This window comes from Euprymna scolopes, chromosome 10 (genome assembly GCF_053919585.1).
Source record: "Euprymna scolopes isolate OS-2025 chromosome 10, ASM5391958v1, whole genome shotgun sequence".
Lineage (NCBI taxonomy): Eukaryota > Metazoa > Mollusca > Cephalopoda > Sepiida > Sepiolidae > Euprymna > Euprymna scolopes.
Genome location: NC_136491.1, coordinates 52,599,476 through 52,617,990, shown reverse-complemented (window position 1 = coordinate 52,617,990; position 18,515 = coordinate 52,599,476). Strand labels below are relative to the sequence as shown.

General features: G+C 31.0%; 1 protein-coding gene across 2 annotated transcripts in view; it reads right to left on the bottom strand.

Annotated features, from left to right (window-relative positions):
- Positions 1 to 18,515, bottom strand: part of LOC145285993 (cadherin-87A-like) — a 196,007-nt gene that overhangs the window by 31,708 nt on the left and 145,784 nt on the right. For both annotated transcript variants that reach the window (XM_080134583.1, XM_080134584.1), the window contains exons 34-40: positions 18,102 to 18,367; positions 16,308 to 16,396; positions 15,700 to 15,789; positions 14,638 to 14,773; positions 9,605 to 9,729; positions 4,898 to 4,929; positions 2,663 to 2,678 (exon numbers count right to left, since the gene is read on the bottom strand). In XM_080134583.1, the coding sequence (XP_079990709.1) occupies positions 2,663 to 2,678; positions 4,898 to 4,929; positions 9,605 to 9,729; positions 14,638 to 14,773; positions 15,700 to 15,789; positions 16,308 to 16,396; positions 18,102 to 18,367 (754 nt within the window). The remainder of the gene's footprint in view (positions 1 to 2,662; positions 2,679 to 4,897; positions 4,930 to 9,604; positions 9,730 to 14,637; positions 14,774 to 15,699; positions 15,790 to 16,307; positions 16,397 to 18,101; positions 18,368 to 18,515) is intronic.

Genomic DNA, 18,515 nt, shown 5'->3' with positions numbered 1-18,515 from the left:
ATTAAAGACAATAACTTTATCACAGACATTTACCGCAAACCTACAGACACCCAACAATACCTAAACTTTAAAAGTCACCACCCTAAAAGCTGCATAAAATCAATTCCCTACACCCTAGCACGTAGAATCTGCACCATAATCACGGACAATAACCTTCGCAAAATCCGACTCAAGGAACTACGAATAAATTTAAGAAAAAGAAAATACCCATCAAAACTTATAGACAAAGGGATCCAACTTGCGACAAATATACCAGTAGAAGATTTGAGAACCCCTAAAGAACGAAACAAAGAACAAATCCTACCATACGTCTCCACACACAACACAAACAACCCAGAGCTTTTCACAGAGATAACGAAAAACCTCGTCCTACTTAACCAAAACAGCAACCTAAACAATTTCCTTAAAACAACAAAAATAATTAAAAGCAAACGCCAACCCAAAAACCTAAAACGCATTCTTACCTCATCCAAACTCAACCAAGACGCAACAAAAGGAGTCACAAAATGCAACAAACAACGATATGGAGTCTGCAACATAATATTAGAGGGAAACACATGCACATTCACGAACCCCATACACACATTCAAAATTTAAAAAAAAAACAAAACTAGATTGCACCTCAAAAAACGTGGTCTATGTAATAAAATGTCCAGCATGCGATAAATCCTAGATAGGCGCTACAAAAAACCTTAGTAATAGAGTAGCCCTACACCGATCCAACATCAAAATCGCGGAAAATAGACACCTGCATGTACACACATATACACACATGCAGTGGAGGCAGATTCGAGATAATGCCCATCTTCCAAACTGACAACTACTTCTACTTGCTAACACAAGAAAAAAACTTCATAGTAAAGTTTGACCACGCCTTAAACATCTCTCCATAATTATACACATAAATAGGCAAAACACAAAATACACTTACACACATGCATATTGGGGTAAATGTGCACCCTCACATACGAAACAAAAGAAGCACAATAAAGCACGCGCACACTTTCACGGTTGCGCGCGTCCATCTCCAGTACAGTACCATTTCTCTAAACTAAACAAACAATTAGAAATTATACGTATGTATGTGTATGTGCGCACATATGTGCATGTATATATGTGGGTGTATGTGAGTGTATACATATGGTTGTGTATACGTGTATATATATATATATATATCATCTGTTATCTATGCTCCATCTTGTTTGTGTGTGCACGTGCACTTATGTTTGGGTGGCTGAATACATGTATGCATATGTGCTTGGATTAGAAAAGAAAGAAACCTTCAACCAATATATACATAAGGTGGGATGTATGAATATGTATGTGTATGTGTGAATGTGGGTGCATGTGTCCATATATATGGGTGGATGAATGTATATGCATCTGTGTATATATATATATATATATATATATATATACATATGTATGCATATGTATGAGTGGGTAAATGTGTTCGTGTGGATATGGATATACGCGTATGTGTGAGCCCCTGCATATGTCTCTCTATTTATGTGTATGTGCATGTGTGTATGTATGTGTGTGTGCCTACATAGTATGTGGATATTTGTGAGTGTGTATGTACATACATGTATGTATATATATATATGTGTATGTGCGTGTATATGTGTGTATATGTATCTTCTCCTACCTATTCTCCATCTTACTTGTGTGTGTTTGCGTGTACTTATGTTTGAATGATTAAGTGCATGTATGCATGCGTGTTTTGGTTGGAAAAAAAATTAACCAATATGTGCCTGACGTGTTAGTGGTGGATGTGTGTGAGTACGTGTGTGAGTGTGTAGGTGGGTATGTATATATGTATGCTCCTACATATATTTCTATATATGTGCGTGTGTATATGTGTATGTGCCTGCGTGCGTATGCGTGTGTATGTGTACATGTACATGTATGTATATGTATGCGTGTGTGATTGTGTGTGAGTGTGTGCTATACATGGGGAAAGAAAGCCTTTGAAAAAACCCTAAAAATACCCATAAAAACCTTCACCAAATGGACCAAAAGCGCCCTCTTTGAATCTAACTTTGACCGGACACTTTGAACACTTACGGTTGGAGACAGGATGTCTGAGACCACATCACTCTGAAAAACATATTTAGTATCAGCAGATGTAAAAATAACTTTTCAAACTCCCATTTTAAAGAAAAACTTTTTACGAAAACATCTGAAGAGAGCACACCTTAGCTCGAAATGCGTTATAAAAATATTTTAAAATAAAAATATGATAAAAACCTTTAAAAAAAAAACCCACAATTGTTGATGGCTACACTCTTTTAAATATATATCTGTATATATATATACATGTAAATATACATTTTTATATATATGTATATTTATATATATATATATATATATATATATGTATAAAACATACGCATACATATATACATGCACATATATATGCACACATACACCCCCCTCGCACGTATGTATGTAGAAAGAAACACATTTCATTTACACACGTACGCACACATAAAAAATATGAAATAGCATGTGTATTTTCAATTTAATATTGACGGAACACTATGAAATTACCAGAAAGTAAATATTTTACGGGGATATTTACATTGGTTAATATTGTTTCAGTGATAAACACAAATATTTACTTGATTTAATTATGAAGCGTTTATAAATGAACACTTACCCCATTCTTTCTTTTGCTGAAATATGAAAAAAATAAATGTAAAAATTTAATACATTTTACAAATATTTCATCCGATCTAGAACACACTTATATGTAGTATGTACTATTAGTATCATTTATAATTGTTTGTTAAAATATTTGGAAATAAGGAATGTAACAGACAATGCCGTGTAGTTCGGCGTTTAACAAATATAGCTTTCCTAGAAACTGATAAGCAATTTATTAAAGTTATCTAGCTTAAAATCTATAACAAACTGTCTGGAGTGCATCTACATTTAATGGCCAAAAATATTGGATGCTTATGATTATTAAACTGTTTCATAATGCTACATATAAATATTGCTGCCGGGATTAAAATATGCTGAATTATTTCTAGAGGTTTAATATAATTTGAAGATTTCAATTTCTATATGGAATTATTTTGTAGAATACGGGTTTTAAATGGAATTTGACGAATCGATTATTATTGAACTTCACAAAATAATTAACTAATGTAAATGTAAGAAACACATGCAGAATATATGTCCGCTTGATGTGTAATATATATATATATATATATATATATATATATATATATATATATTTACATATATATATATATATATATTTTTATATGTATATATACATATAAAGATGTTTGTATATACCCACATATGCGTATATGTGTGCGTGCATATATATTCCATTCTATTCTAACTATCTATCTAATATTATATAAATGTCACTTTGTGTTTGTGTTTGACTTCATTCCTCAAAGGTGCCGAAACGGCTGTGCCTATAATTTTGCAAATTTCCCAAAAGCGAAATTATAAGTCTGACAATGTTTTGTACTGAAATTTATCGGCTAATATCGACACTCGAAAAAATCCTATCTAAAAAATAGCTTTTCTCTCTTATAGATAAAAAGGATAAATTTTGCAGAGGAATATTTTACGTTACATTGGCAAAGAGAGATAATAAAATTTCAATAAATCATTTCTACTAAAAAAAAACGATTTATTATAATATGGAGATATAGCTTAGTAGTAGATTATTTGACTAGAGATCAAACGATTGCCTTATTATTCCAAGTGTACCTCACTATTTTATTTTATTTTTTTTCATCAATCAGAAGCCATATTTTCAGGCTATTCATTATAAGCCCAAATAATAGTGGACGTGATATTGAAAACAAACACGACGGAATTTGATGAATGGCATTATTATTATTATTATTATTATTATTATTATTTTTATTTTTTTATTTTATTTTATTTTTTTTTTTTTTTTTGCGAATTAGTCCACCGTGCAAATTATTCCTCGTAATATATAATAATCAATGGAGGATTGATTCTATAATAATACATGCGCTATCTGCATAAATTAAAATATAATTTAAGCGTATTGTATGACCGGGCAAAGCCGGGTAAAGCCGGGCATCCAGCTACTATTATAAATATATATATATATATATATATATATATATATATATATATATGTATATATATATATGTATGTATTTTGTAAAAATTATTCATCTATTGATCTTAGAAGAAAAATCACAGCATTATCTGTTAATGTTTCGATATTGTCGATATTATAACAATATTCACAACTAATTATTTATTTCAATAATCAAAATCGCAACAGCCGCAACACACACAAGACATTAAAGCTACAGACACGAATTTTTATATCCGATTTTAGCGCATCTAATGTGTCTGCATAAGTTGCGGCGTTTTTTGATAGTGGAAATAATTGTTTATCATCTTACATTAATATGGATATATATATATATATACACACACATATATATATATATATACACATATATATATATATATATAATGTGTGTGTGTGTGTGTACTAAGCAGTGTGGACCAGATGTATGTATAGATGCATAGTAAAATATAACGCTTGTACTTCTTTATCTTTATATTATTTAGCTTTGTCATATCGCAGATTTCATTACTTAGAATATCTTCACATCGAAAATATAAAATTATATATAAAAAACACAAATCAAAATATTTATTATTTATGAGCATTAACAGTTTGCTAATTGCATTACAAACTTATTCATCTTTTAATATGACTTATATTCATGTTTAGGAAAAACAATAACAGATAATACATAATTGATAAAGTGTTGTTTTTCAGCATAAATTCGCAAATTAGTTTAAAAAAACATGAAAAATTTAAGATTAGTTTTAGAATTAATTAAAACAAATAGAAATAAATATGAAATGTCATTACCTAATGTTGCTTTTTCGAGATCTTTTCGTTTGCTGTAGAAAAATGAAATGAAATAATTTAAAATAATTTGGTAAAGTATTATTAATTCGGAGTTATATCGTCACATACAAATAAACTAGAAAAAAAAAACATATGCAGTTAGGCCACTAACTAGGCTCACGTTAATTTTTTAAATTAGTAATGGTCATATTCTACTTTTTATTAATAATATACCCCAAATCAGACTCTCTTTCTCATTTTCTCTTTCTTCTGCTTCTCCGTACCCCCCCTCGTTATGGGTTTAATATTATCAATACTTGTGATATTTTCTATCTCTTATATTTAACTATTTAAATCAGTTGATTGTTTACTTTTTTATTACAACTTTGAAAGAGAAAGAGAGATAGATGGATAGATATACAGATAGATATACAGAGAAACCTATAGATAGTTGAACAGGAAGAATAGAAAAGTGATAGACGCTGTAATTAAAAGACAGAAAGTTACTAACAAATAGGGTAGCTGGGTTATTTACGAAGTACAGCTAATTAAATGGACGTTTTGTACTCAGCGTAACTCAATACAAAAGGCAATGAATATTTTGGTAATATATTGTATGATTCAAATATGCAAGTTAAAAAAACAAAAATTGATTAATTCTGTTTCAGTATAATTATCGATGATGTCACTGCCGACACCGGTGTTCGAACCTTAATCTCTTTTTATTCGAATGGGTAGGCACCATTTATTAAAAATAGAGATACGCTGATACTGACCTTTGTATTTCGTACCGATTCGACTATACTGTGAACCAGATTATAAAAGGCATGTGATATCTGTACAGTAAAAGTTAATATTTTCTTGTTGCACTTCTCGAAAACAATATTTACACATCATTAACCCAAATAATTGTTTTCTTTAATGTGTATTTTATGTATTTTAAAGTATTTGTAAGCAGATAAAGGGAATGTAAGATGCATTTTTACTTATAGTAAAAATATTTCTCTTTATATTTTCTTTATGCCAGAGTCCGAGGACAAGAAGTCTCAGCGTCTTTATTTCTCAATTCTAACGCCGGGTTTTAATATAGGAAAACTGTTACCCAAAATGGGTTATACATACGTAAGACAATATTGATTCCCCCTACACGAAGAAATAATATAATTATAAATATGTAAAATAATGATGCCTGTTTTGTGCGTTGACAAGTTTTGTTTATATAGTTTTCTTGGAAAAATTTTTTAAATAAAAAAATTAAAAAACGCACCATACTTTAAAAATTTTAACTTTCCCGCTGTAAAAAACGAATAACTCGTGTTTTTAATGTTTCTTTATAGAATGTCATGTGCGGGTGAGAAGGTAAATGTCAATTGGTGTTGACTGAAATCCGTTCCTCTTCTTTCCGCCTCCTACTGAGATCCTCAAACCATAATAAATCCGACTGAGATTATCAATAGAATGATCTTAAATTTAATTATTCCCTATTGTGTAATTTGATTAGAAAATCTTTTTTACATGTTAGATGAAAAACATGTCGCATCTAAAACTATGACTACATTTGAAGCGAAATAACACATTTTTATTCTAAAATAACTTCTTTTCAAAGTAAATAGTATGGAGGTTTTCTCTCTTTGCGATACATATGGCATCACCAGATTGTTGTTTGTTTGTTGTTGTTTTATTTTTTACTCACGTCCAACCATAACAAAGCATACCGCTACTTCAACGTAAGGAGGTACTACATTAAAATATGTGTACATCAAGCAATGGGGCAGGAACAGATAAGATAGGACAATATGTCGAACCCACTATCACGATAGCTTAATTTTTTATTGTATCATGATTTAAATGAAGCATTACACATTATCTTTTAAGACTCGTTAATCTGTTTTATTTCTGCATTGTTTGGAGTCAAATTACTCAACCATAAAAAACACTATAATAAACTTTACCTGCGTTTAATATTATATCAACCTTTATATACCAATATAAGCGTTAATCTATGATATACATCTCACCTGTCTGTTTAAATGCATGTATATGTATGCATGCATGTATGTATGTATGTATGTATGCATGTGTGTATGTATGTGTGTGTGTATGTATGTCTGCCTAACAATTTCCAACGAGATGACAGATTTTCACGAGATTAGTATCGTTTTGAAGGTCGACCCTTCGGACGGCAAATATCGAAATATCGACTTAAAACATTAATTCCTTCACCCTCAACTGGGCATTTCTACAAAGAGAGGTCTATTTTTTTGCCGATATTTTCGAAAGTCATCCCCTCTTTTCGATTGACTAGCCGAAATTTAAACCTTTGCCACTCCGGTGTGGCGATGGACTCAATGGCAAAGATGTCACTTTTCTTTTCATGTTCTTTTCCTCCTTCGTAGTAAGCGTTCGAGCCTGCCTGCCTACTAAAACTTTTTTAAAATATTCAACACACACCTCCAAACACAGGCAACGGCGGGCAGCCAGATTAGTATAATATATAATAGTGTATTATGCAACATCAAGGCTATAGAGAAAGTACTCTAGTCCGGAAAGATGCTCTGAGAGCCCACAATGCCATGTATGAAACAATATTTGTACAAAATAAAACAACTCAAGTTCATCCTTTTGGAGGAAAAATAATTAGTCATGCATTCACATTGCATTGAGTCACAACCACTGACACTATTTATATTATATTGTTTTATTAAAAATTAGTAAACTATAACGTTATTATTATTATCATTATTATTATTATTATTATTATTATTATTATTATTATTAGTAGTAGTAGTAGTAGTAGTAGTAGTAGTAGTAGTAGTAGTAGTATAGCAAGAAAATCAGACCCTTTCACTGTTGACTTTCCTCAATGCCAGAAAGCTTTCTACTCGAATACATTCTTCCCTCGAACGGCGAGACTTTGAAATTCCCTTCCTGATACCTATTTCTGTTACTGTACTGATTTGCAAGAGTTTAAATGTAACGAAAACCAACATCGTGGTTATCTTGCCCTGTATGGTCCTTGTTAGAGGTGAACGTGAGTATATTATTATTATTATTATTATTATTATTATTATTATTATTATTATTATTATTATTATTATCAAAATATAAATATATTATGATATAGCAGTAAACAGACATTACGTGTGGGACGATAATATTGTCCTCTTTACGAAAACAGCGCTACAGCTGTATTTAAAAGTTTTATTGAAAAAATAAATTCAGGTAACTTGATTATGTAATAGACCAACCATTAATTCAATATGGCCGCCTCGATGCAGGTCCGAAACTGAGAGCATACTTTTTCCGCAAGCGCCGGCGAATACTCGGCGGATGGCGGTGATCAGGTTGGCTTTAGTGTTATGGGGAGGTGATGCTCCTGATATTCTCGACGTATGACAAAATAAAGTAGTGCAGCAGGTTCAGGTGGGGGAGAAGGGACCGGTGAGAGAAGGGCACAAAGTCATAGTACTACTGAAGACAAGCGTGAGTCTCTTTGGACTTGTGGGCCGGCGCTGAGTCTTGCTGTCACATCCAGGGTCTGCCAGCGGCCACCTGATTGCACCAGGGAGTCATCAAACGTTTCAGCACATCCAGGTACACTTATGTGTCGACTTTCAAGGCGACTTCGAGGATGTAAGTTATCATTATGTGGCCCTCACTTTAAATCACACTAAAGACCATAACCGTGGTCGGAAACTTTGTTGGGCTGTGTCCTCAAGCGTTGAACCGTCCGGATTGGCAATAGTCCTGTTGTCATAACTTGGATCGGTAGAGAGCATGTTGTATAGCGGAGCATCTATGATCTCGTTCGATGAACATTGTGTCACTTTCAGACATGATAGAAGGTTCCTATCGCTCATGGGATCAGTACACAACTAACCAACTAGTAGATGGTTTGCAACAAAAACAAAGAACACCAATTTTCATCAATCGGAAATGGAATCTATTCGATAATTTATAATATTTTTTATAGTTTATTCATAATATTCAGAAAGACTTCTATGCGTAACTGTTTCAGTATAAAAACTAAAATGCATTATGCTGGATTAAATTTGGAGAGATTTTGAAAAATGCGTTTTACACCATGACTTATTTTATTTCAATATATAATCTATTAATACTAAATAATAATAATAATAATAATAATAATAATAATAATAATAATAATAATAATAATAATAATAATAATAATAATAATAAAGTCAAACAAAGACGAGAAATACACATAAATATATACATGCACATTAAAAGTGGTAACATAATTAATATAGAAAAACATTTATAAATCCTTGAAAGAAGATTAAAACATCTCTGAGAACGATTTGATTCCTTACTGCACTACTGCATTTTGATTTTCAGGTGTGTAACGGAGATTTAATTTCGTAAAATCTCAATAACTTGTAAATGTTTTTCTTTGATCTTCTGTTTACCTAACATCAAAGCAGTTTCAATAAACACAATGTATTTACAATAGTTTTCTACTTGTGACAAACGTTACCAGAGGATTGCCTCTATGAGCTATAGCACGGATATCTTCCAATCAATTTTTAACAATTTCTTAATATTATTTCTTTTCGTAAGAAATACAAACCAATCTTTTCATAATATTCTTAATTATAAACTGACAGTCTATGAATCTTATTAACATTTAGTCTCCAGTAGCTTTTGGCTTATGCGTTAGTTAAAAATGGTATTAAGTGTGATTATAACAGAGTTTTAAACACTTACGATCGAGCAATGCACCAGCAGGCAAGGCAAGCAAGAAACATGGCCAAGATGCAAAACAATATCACTAGAATCATGATAATTAGTAGAGGGATCCTTTCCTTTTTAACTTCGGAGAATTCAGCCACCTAAAACATATACAGCATGCATAAAGTTAAAAGAATATTATAAATAATATACAACATAATAATTCATATAAATAATATCAATAGTCATCAATGTGAATAATATAGAATTAGGTTAATCCTGTATTCATTTTTGAGGACGTTATCCTCATCTTCATGGGTGTTCTTTCACCACGTTTCAGTCAACCCATTGGCTGATCTTCTCCAGGTGGTTAATCGCGACAGGATATGAATGTGGAGTCTTTAATTATATCTAGTAATTAGTGCCTTCCATAATTGTTATTGTCTCACCATGTTTTGGCCAACAAATTCCCTGGCATGCATTTGGTAAGCTTGATACCGCTATCTTCAAACAATGCTAACCTGGAACCGTGGAGATTCAATGAGTCAACGTGGTGAAACAACAACAACAATAAAGATGAAGATAACAGATCGCCAAAAATGAATACACACATTATATAGCCTCATCTTAAAGGATTCCATAAAATAATAGTAGATCATGCGTTAATCAAATTGCATATTAATCATGTGGATATAATTATATCTACATGAATAATATGCAATTTTATTAATTCATACATATATATATATATATCTGTATAAATATATTTTCCTATTATATATCAATACTTATATAAGAAGCTCAATTAATTACATTATATGGATTAATAAAATTGCATATTATTCATATATATATGATATCAATAATAACACGTAATCATAATATGTAACTGTATTAAACTGTGTAAATAATATCAATAATTATAAATATGCGTAATATACAATTATATAGATTTCCAAAAATAATACCAATAATGATCCATAAATATAATACATCATAGTACTAATACATATAAATAATATACAATAATAATTATCAATATAAATTATTAACTATTGTAATAATCCATATAAATAATTATATTGTAGCCACATAAATGATATGAAGAATGCATCCAATAATCCACAGCAATTAAAATACAAAACATTTCTAACATTAAAGGAGTTTACTCATTACGCCATCGGTTAAGCGACGTGGACTCGAGCCAGTATCAGATGGGTGACCATTTCGGATGCTGGGCGGTATATATCATCTTTTTGTGGCCGGGATATACATGCAGCTGGGGGCTGTTTATGAATTTCATATGCACTTTGAACGTCCCCCTTCGGAAAAAGTCGGCAAAATGCGTCTAGTAATAATACCACACTAGGTATTACCAGTACTGTAACAGATAAATTAAAATCTAAGGAATTAGGCTTAATCAGGGTAAAACGTAATGCCCAATTAGAGATGTCTGAATTTTAAATAGGATTTGTGCTCATATTATGTATTCTGAAATCCCTTTAAATTAATCCCCCCCCAAAAAAAAACAAATATTTGGGAGATATTGTTAAATTATGTTTTATGCATTCCACACAATATGTTTAATTTTTATGAAAGGTTTCTAATACATCTTATACCCTTTAGCATAAAACCAACAAAAAAAACCCCTAAATATAGCTCACATTCCTTAAGTTATGCCAAGGATAATTACCAGTTATGTAGTTTAATTCTGTACAGACAAATATATAAACATATGTGCATACCTAACCTTATTTAAATATTTACGGGGTGTTATAAATAAGTTTCTAAACTGTTTTGTACAGGAATCAAAATTGTGGTAGACACTTGAAAATTAAGAATATTATTTCTGTATAAGGTATGAGATAACTGACCAATTTTTCTGATTTCAAGTTCAAAAGAATAGCTACAGCAAGAATGGGAATACATCCTACTTAAGTTTGATTTCGCATCCGGTGAATTTCAGAAATACAAGGCCACTTTAGAAGAATGATATGCAATCAAATAATGTTTTAAACTTGGAACAGATGCCAAAGGAACTATGGAATGCTTCCGACTGCATTTAGACCATCTTTTATGAATCGAGTCTTAGTATTTGAGTGGCATAAAAGATGCAAGGAAGGCAGAGGGTCTGTGAGTGATGATGAGAGGTGTGGGAGTTGGAAGCAAGTCAGAATACCAGAGTTGAGTTGCTATTGTTGTTGTAGTTGTCATTCCCTAAGCTAAAAAAAAAACCATAAAAGAAGTCGTTAAGAGAAAATTGAGGAGATGAAAGAGGCTGTAACAAGGGTCATTGACATGGTCACACAAGAAAATATCCACTAGGCCTTCCAGAAGTTGTTGGAATGACACATCTAGTGCATTGCCGCCGGAAGAGGTTACTTCGAAGGATACTAGAGTTTCATGTGTGAACTATCAAAAAAAGGGCCCAAACGAAAAAAGTCTGGAAACTTATTGAAGGCATTTCGTACATATGAATCCTATTAATGCATGTATATATTAATCCATATGAGTAATGTCCATGCATAACAAACAAATTTCATAATTCATATTATTAATATATATAATCAATTCAATAATACCAATAAAATTAATATAAAATATACAAAATTATATTTATAGATAACAAGACAATTCATGGCTGTCAGTATCTTAGAAATTAGTATGTACATTTATTGCCCGCGAACAACATTATAAATATATAGAAGTACGTATAATTAAAGTTCATCCATTTATTGGTATCTTGGGAAACATATGTAAATTTGCAGAAATTGTATATATATATTATCTTATATAATATTTATTATGAACACATATTTTACACGTTTACCAACTTCAAGGGTACAAAGTCATAGCACTACTTGGTTCAAAGGAGAGAGAACCAAAAGAGAAAGAGTGAAGTAGCTTGTCTTTTTTTACGCATCTTACTATTTTCCGTCATTTCCGGGGTACAATATCCTGTTCGCATAGTCACTACTTATTTCTCAGTTGTGTAACACTAATCGTCACGGTAATAATCGACTTATTTATTTGTAAGAGAAATGAGGCAAAACATGAAAAAAAAGGAAACTGACATTTCAGCCTCTTTTTTACCTCAATGAAATCTATTTAATGGGAAAACTTATTTGTGGTATGATCAAAGTTAAAATCTAATCCCTATGCAGGGAGTGAACTCACAGGTTTTGGATGATGATATTTGTGTGTTTAATAAATCTTTTTCCGCATCCTCTACTAATCCTCGTATTTTTAACTATCATTTTTATCTAAAAACTTCTGCAAACACTAAACCACGCAATATTATCGGTTTGAGTGGTGTATATCTGTAATAAAGAAGTGCCCCTTCAATCTTCAGATACACTGGACACCCCCTGTGAGATTACCTTCGTGGGGGGTTTCTATTGAAGTAATCTTCGAGCAATCGCCGAATACTTCTTTTCGGAAACGGCGTTGCTTGATTTCAGCGGTGATGAAAAGTTTAGGACAACTGGATGCAATAACGGGATAAGAAAACCACTGGTGTTATTTTGCATTTTTATTAGTTGCAAACCAAAGACTCAAAAGTCACCTTTAATATTTAATTCATAGTTTGAGATAGTAAATTGTAGAGATAATTTTCTCAAACGCGATTCAGTAGCTTCAGTTAAGCGATTCAGTAGCTGCTCAAGAACTTTAACCCAACATACTAAACACACAATCTGTGTATGTAACCATCTACGCCACTTGCACAGGTATAATAATATTCGAATGTTGTATATTAACTCTAAAATAAACTATACATTTAATTCTTAAGAATATTGAAATAGTTTTTATAAGAATTCGATTCATACAAATTTGGATTATCTTTTTAATGTAAATTATTTCTGTAATATTCTCTCCCACAATCGCCAACGTTTTGATATACCAATGTATGGCACGATAGCGTCTATTAAGAAGCTAATAGATGTCAGCTTGCTAAAGTATACTTCTCACGTTATGATTACGCGGGAAAGATGCGTTATCTTTCAATTTTACACTTTTCTCGAATTACACTTTTATCCGAGGAATTTCCTCGCCGTTTTTACGTGAAACAATACTAAACTTAATGATATTTTTTTGAAGTGAGTTCTTTTTATGCATAGAATCTCAGCTAAATATGGAGTTTTATGCATAGAATCGCAGCTAAATATGGAGTTTTATGCATACAATCTCAGCTAAATATGGAGTTTTATGCATACAATCTCAGCTAAATATGGAGTTACTACCACTCGGGTGCAATGCTGAGAAACATATAGCGGACGTAAAATTTAACTCAATTTTCATGATTTCTTTTCTAGCACACAAGGATTAACATTTTAATTTTTAATCTATTATCTTATGAAAATATAGTTGCGTCGGATAAAAAAAGTTCAGTTTATCAAAACTGAAAGGTTTTAATCACATTTCTGAACACACATTTAATTTCGTATTTTACTCTGTATTTCGTTTATTTTTATAAATCATATTGTAATTTTATTTCTAAAAGATGTGCTGTGCGTGTTTTCTTTAATATAGTACATATCATATTTATTAATATATATATATATATATATATATAAATATATATACATATATATATATATATATATATACTGCTGAAAATAATAATGGTATTACTTTGCTTGATTTTTCAGCAATTTAGAACGCCATTTTTATAATTTCCTTTAAAAAGAACACAATAGTTGATATGGATCAATATAAGTGTTTGAATTCGGAAAATTAATTTGATATAATTTTACTTTGTATGTTCTGTTATTTTATTGGGGAGAACTAAGGCTTAGGGATACGGAAGACAACACTATGTTTTATCAATTACTTATTGATTTCCATCGTTTATCTAATTATTATCCTCCCTGAGTGACTTAAATTTTTGCTAACATTCCCAAAAGATTCCGCGTGACTTTCCTGAGGCAGTTTTCTAAAAACGTTAATTTTTGTTACCCATGAATCATGCGTTTTTGAAGCGATTACCGTCATACCAAATCTTTCTGTTTGATCAGAGAATCTAAATAAAAAGCACATATTTTTTTACAATGAAACACAACTATCCATACCTGTATTTTGTTCACATAGAGTCCAGAAAACGTTGGTTCGTCGGCGGCTTGTGCGGTGTTCAATAATTTTGCTGCTGCTGAGGCACCTAATACGTTCATTGATTTCTTGTCTATGATGTATACAAACAAATCAGACCTGAAAGGGCAGATATCAAAATTAGTGTATATATATATATATATATATATATATATATATATATATATATTCGAGTTCGAATCTGTCGGCTGGTGTTAATCGTGACACCCTGCGCTGAAGATTCCCGAAAGGATGAAACATTACTGTAGGTATTTAATTATTATAGTAAAAAATAATTATGACAGCCCCGTTAAGAAACTCATTTCTTATCGTTGAGCACTTTCAGTTGAATTAAGTCGGTCAATTTAGCTCTTATGCATAGATCACCGTATAACGATTAGATCACTGTCTGACTGACGTAAAGAAAATGTAAATGTTTAGATTCAACGTTATTTAACGTGATAAATGGTATATATACATATCTATAATGTATATGTACACATCTATGTTTGTATATATATATATATATATATATATATATATATATATATATATATATATATATATGATTGGATGAAATTGTGGATGAAATCATAGCGTGGATGAAACGCGGAATATTCTGTATAGCTTAATCGCCATATATATTTTATAACTTACTACCTATATCTACCTACGTATTGAGTACTGTTGAAATAAATACTTAAAGTTTACGCATAAATTTATACTATCGTATATTATTTTATGTGATTAACTGAAGTATATATGTATATATATATATATATATATATATATATGTATATATATATATAAATAGATAGAAAAATGTGTGTGTTATAAAAATAATTATGTCTGTTGCAATAGGATATACCATTATACTATTATTTAAATACTAAATTAATAAATATTTCATAAATATTATTTTTGTTTATATTGTTTTGAATCACAGGGTTTTTTTTTAAATCACTGGCGATATCGAACAAAAATATTTTTCTCATAAATTTATCTCATTACATTTAAATATAGAATACAAGACACCAATAACTTACCAATATTTACTTGTTTCGCCATTAGCAAGCGTATGCTCCTTGATATCCGCAATGCAAACATAACTATCATCAGTTTTATTAGAAATAAGCCTAAAAAAGACATAAAATATTGTACATGTTACGATTGCGTATATGGCAACTGATCTTAGTATAAATTTAATTGATAATATGTTTTTCAATTACGATAATTGCCAGCTATGGACAAAGTAACCAAATGGCAGCCCAGGTTGGTTGGACGTATTAAGGGTCGCTTTAGACGCTGTATCGAAATTCTCATTTAACTTTCATGTTGCCAGGAAGCGACCTAGAGGTAGACCGCTGTTTAGATTGACATATTATTTGCACAATGATCTTCGTAAACCTGTCTTTCACCCGGTCCAAACAGGCGCTGTTTTCCAGTAGTCTCCCCTATAGCTCAGTAATAACGGACATACATAGAAGATTTTTTTTATTAAATTAGAATTAAATAATTTACAAAATATGATTCAATTAAACATATGAAATATAAGCTTGGGGTTGAAAGCGATCACTTTCTAATAAAGAACACTTTTTTTTTTCAATATAACAATTACCCCTTTTTTCTAAAAATTGTGTGTGCGCATAATTACCTCTTAATTTGATTAATGAAGAAATAGACATCAGCTGATTGCTGGGTTAAGACAACTTTTACAGTTTGACTCTTCTGGGTCACAAACACCTGAAATGGAAAGAGAGATGATGTAAAATTTGCGAGAGAGAGAACAATAAGGGACTGTTTAAGTTTCGAATATTTTACACACAACTATATTACGAACACAATTTTCAAGGTGTAAAATAAAAGAGGTTTCACTCAAAACGAGTATGTCTTCTGAATCTATCAACTAAGTGTATACCGCCTGTCTTTCTTCCTGTTCGGTAGAGAGAAATCACAATCAGAATTGTGTTGACAACTTAATTATACTCATCGTATTATATACACACCATTTTTTATAAATGTATCTAGATAGGCTAGAAAAATACCAGTCCATGAAAAGATAAATAAATTAGCTCAATATAAGTTTTACACCATTTATATATACGTTTAACATATAACAACAAAAATATAATAATATTAAACGTTATTTCTCGAATCCTAATTCTAATTTTGATCACAATCTATTACATGTTAATTATTTAAAAAAACGTCTTAGATTTAAAGTTTAGCTTAAGGGATCTAAGGTACGACAATAAAAATTCAAGGAGTCTAGTTTATTAATGACTAATAATTATAGATGAAATTAATTACAAATCTGAAATATTGTAATATTCCAATGGGAACATGTATTCGTGTTTTCTCTCATAAAATCTTTTAAAATATATTACACAGTGAGCAGCTCTTCTGCGTGGACACCCGCTAATTACAAGTCCTGGTTGTGTCCAGTGTACAGAACTCTAAGTGTTGCGACCAGGCGGCATCTATCAAAGCAGTAAGACCTCCTTTGTAAGGTCGTGTCAAAGGTTGGACAGCTACAAAAGGCCTTACGATCCCACGCTGCTAAGTTAAATAGCAACATTACAAGAATCACAGTAAAATTACTTATTCTCATCCGTCGGGAATAAGCTGTAATCACAAGAACCATTGTTGTTTGCTTGTTCTTATGTTTAGTTTAACTCTCAGCTATATGCGGATTATATATATATATATATATATATATATATATATATATATATATATATATATATATATAATCCGCATATAGCTAAACGTAAGAACAAGCAAATAACAATGGTTCTTGTGATTATATATATATATATATATATATATATATATATGTATATATATATATATTATTGTAATGCTGCAATTAATTATCAGAATAAACTGACAGTCACCAGTTCCACATCAATTGCTCAAGCGTTGAATCTCACGGTTCTAGGCACACTGATGAGACACTGGGACTCCGTCCAAGCAAGTGCGTCGCAAATCCTCAAATATTTAAGGAGCATTTATTATTTTATGTCTAATTCCTTCAAGAAAAATTGCAGGATATTAAATTGCACGAAGTAAGAATATTCAATTACGCGAACATTCTTTTCATAAAATAAAATTAAACTAAATATAGCTCATATTTAGACATATTAATCCCAGAAGTTATGTTCCAAATAGGTGATTCATAAATTTCAGAGTGAATTCAGAGTATATAAATATGAAAAATATATACATGTACCTCAATTAATATATGCATATAGATAGATTAGATATGTATATATATATATATATATATGTGTGTGTGTGTGTGTGTGTGTGTGTGTAAATATACATATAAATATGTGTATATGCATACATATATATGTATATATATAGAGAGAGAAGGAAAAAGAAAGAGTGAGTGAGAGAAAATATGTCAGATAGAATAAAAGAAGAGTTAAACGTAATACTGTACCAGAACGTTGACTTTTACGGATCCTCCCTTGTCTCTGGCAACTCCATCCATGGAGAATACATCACTTTCATATTTGCTCATTATCTCTGTGTTCCGTATAATTCCATCTCGATCGCCGATAACGAAGGTCTTCTCAGCTGTTTGATCAACACCAACTCTTTTTACGTTTTCGATGTAATAATTAATTGCGCTACTACCTAGCGCATCTTTATCAACGGCTTCGATTTGCAAAATGCTAGTCATCACAGTGGCACCCGTAGAAATGCCTAATGGAGAGAAAAAAAACAAAATAGTATTGAAATAATCTATTGTATTCAACCTCGTACCTAGCTGGGGTGTTCCTTAACATTCAGACGCTATAAATTCTCTTGCTAAAGGTCTAGTCTATTTGTTTCAATCAGCTATTCTTTAATT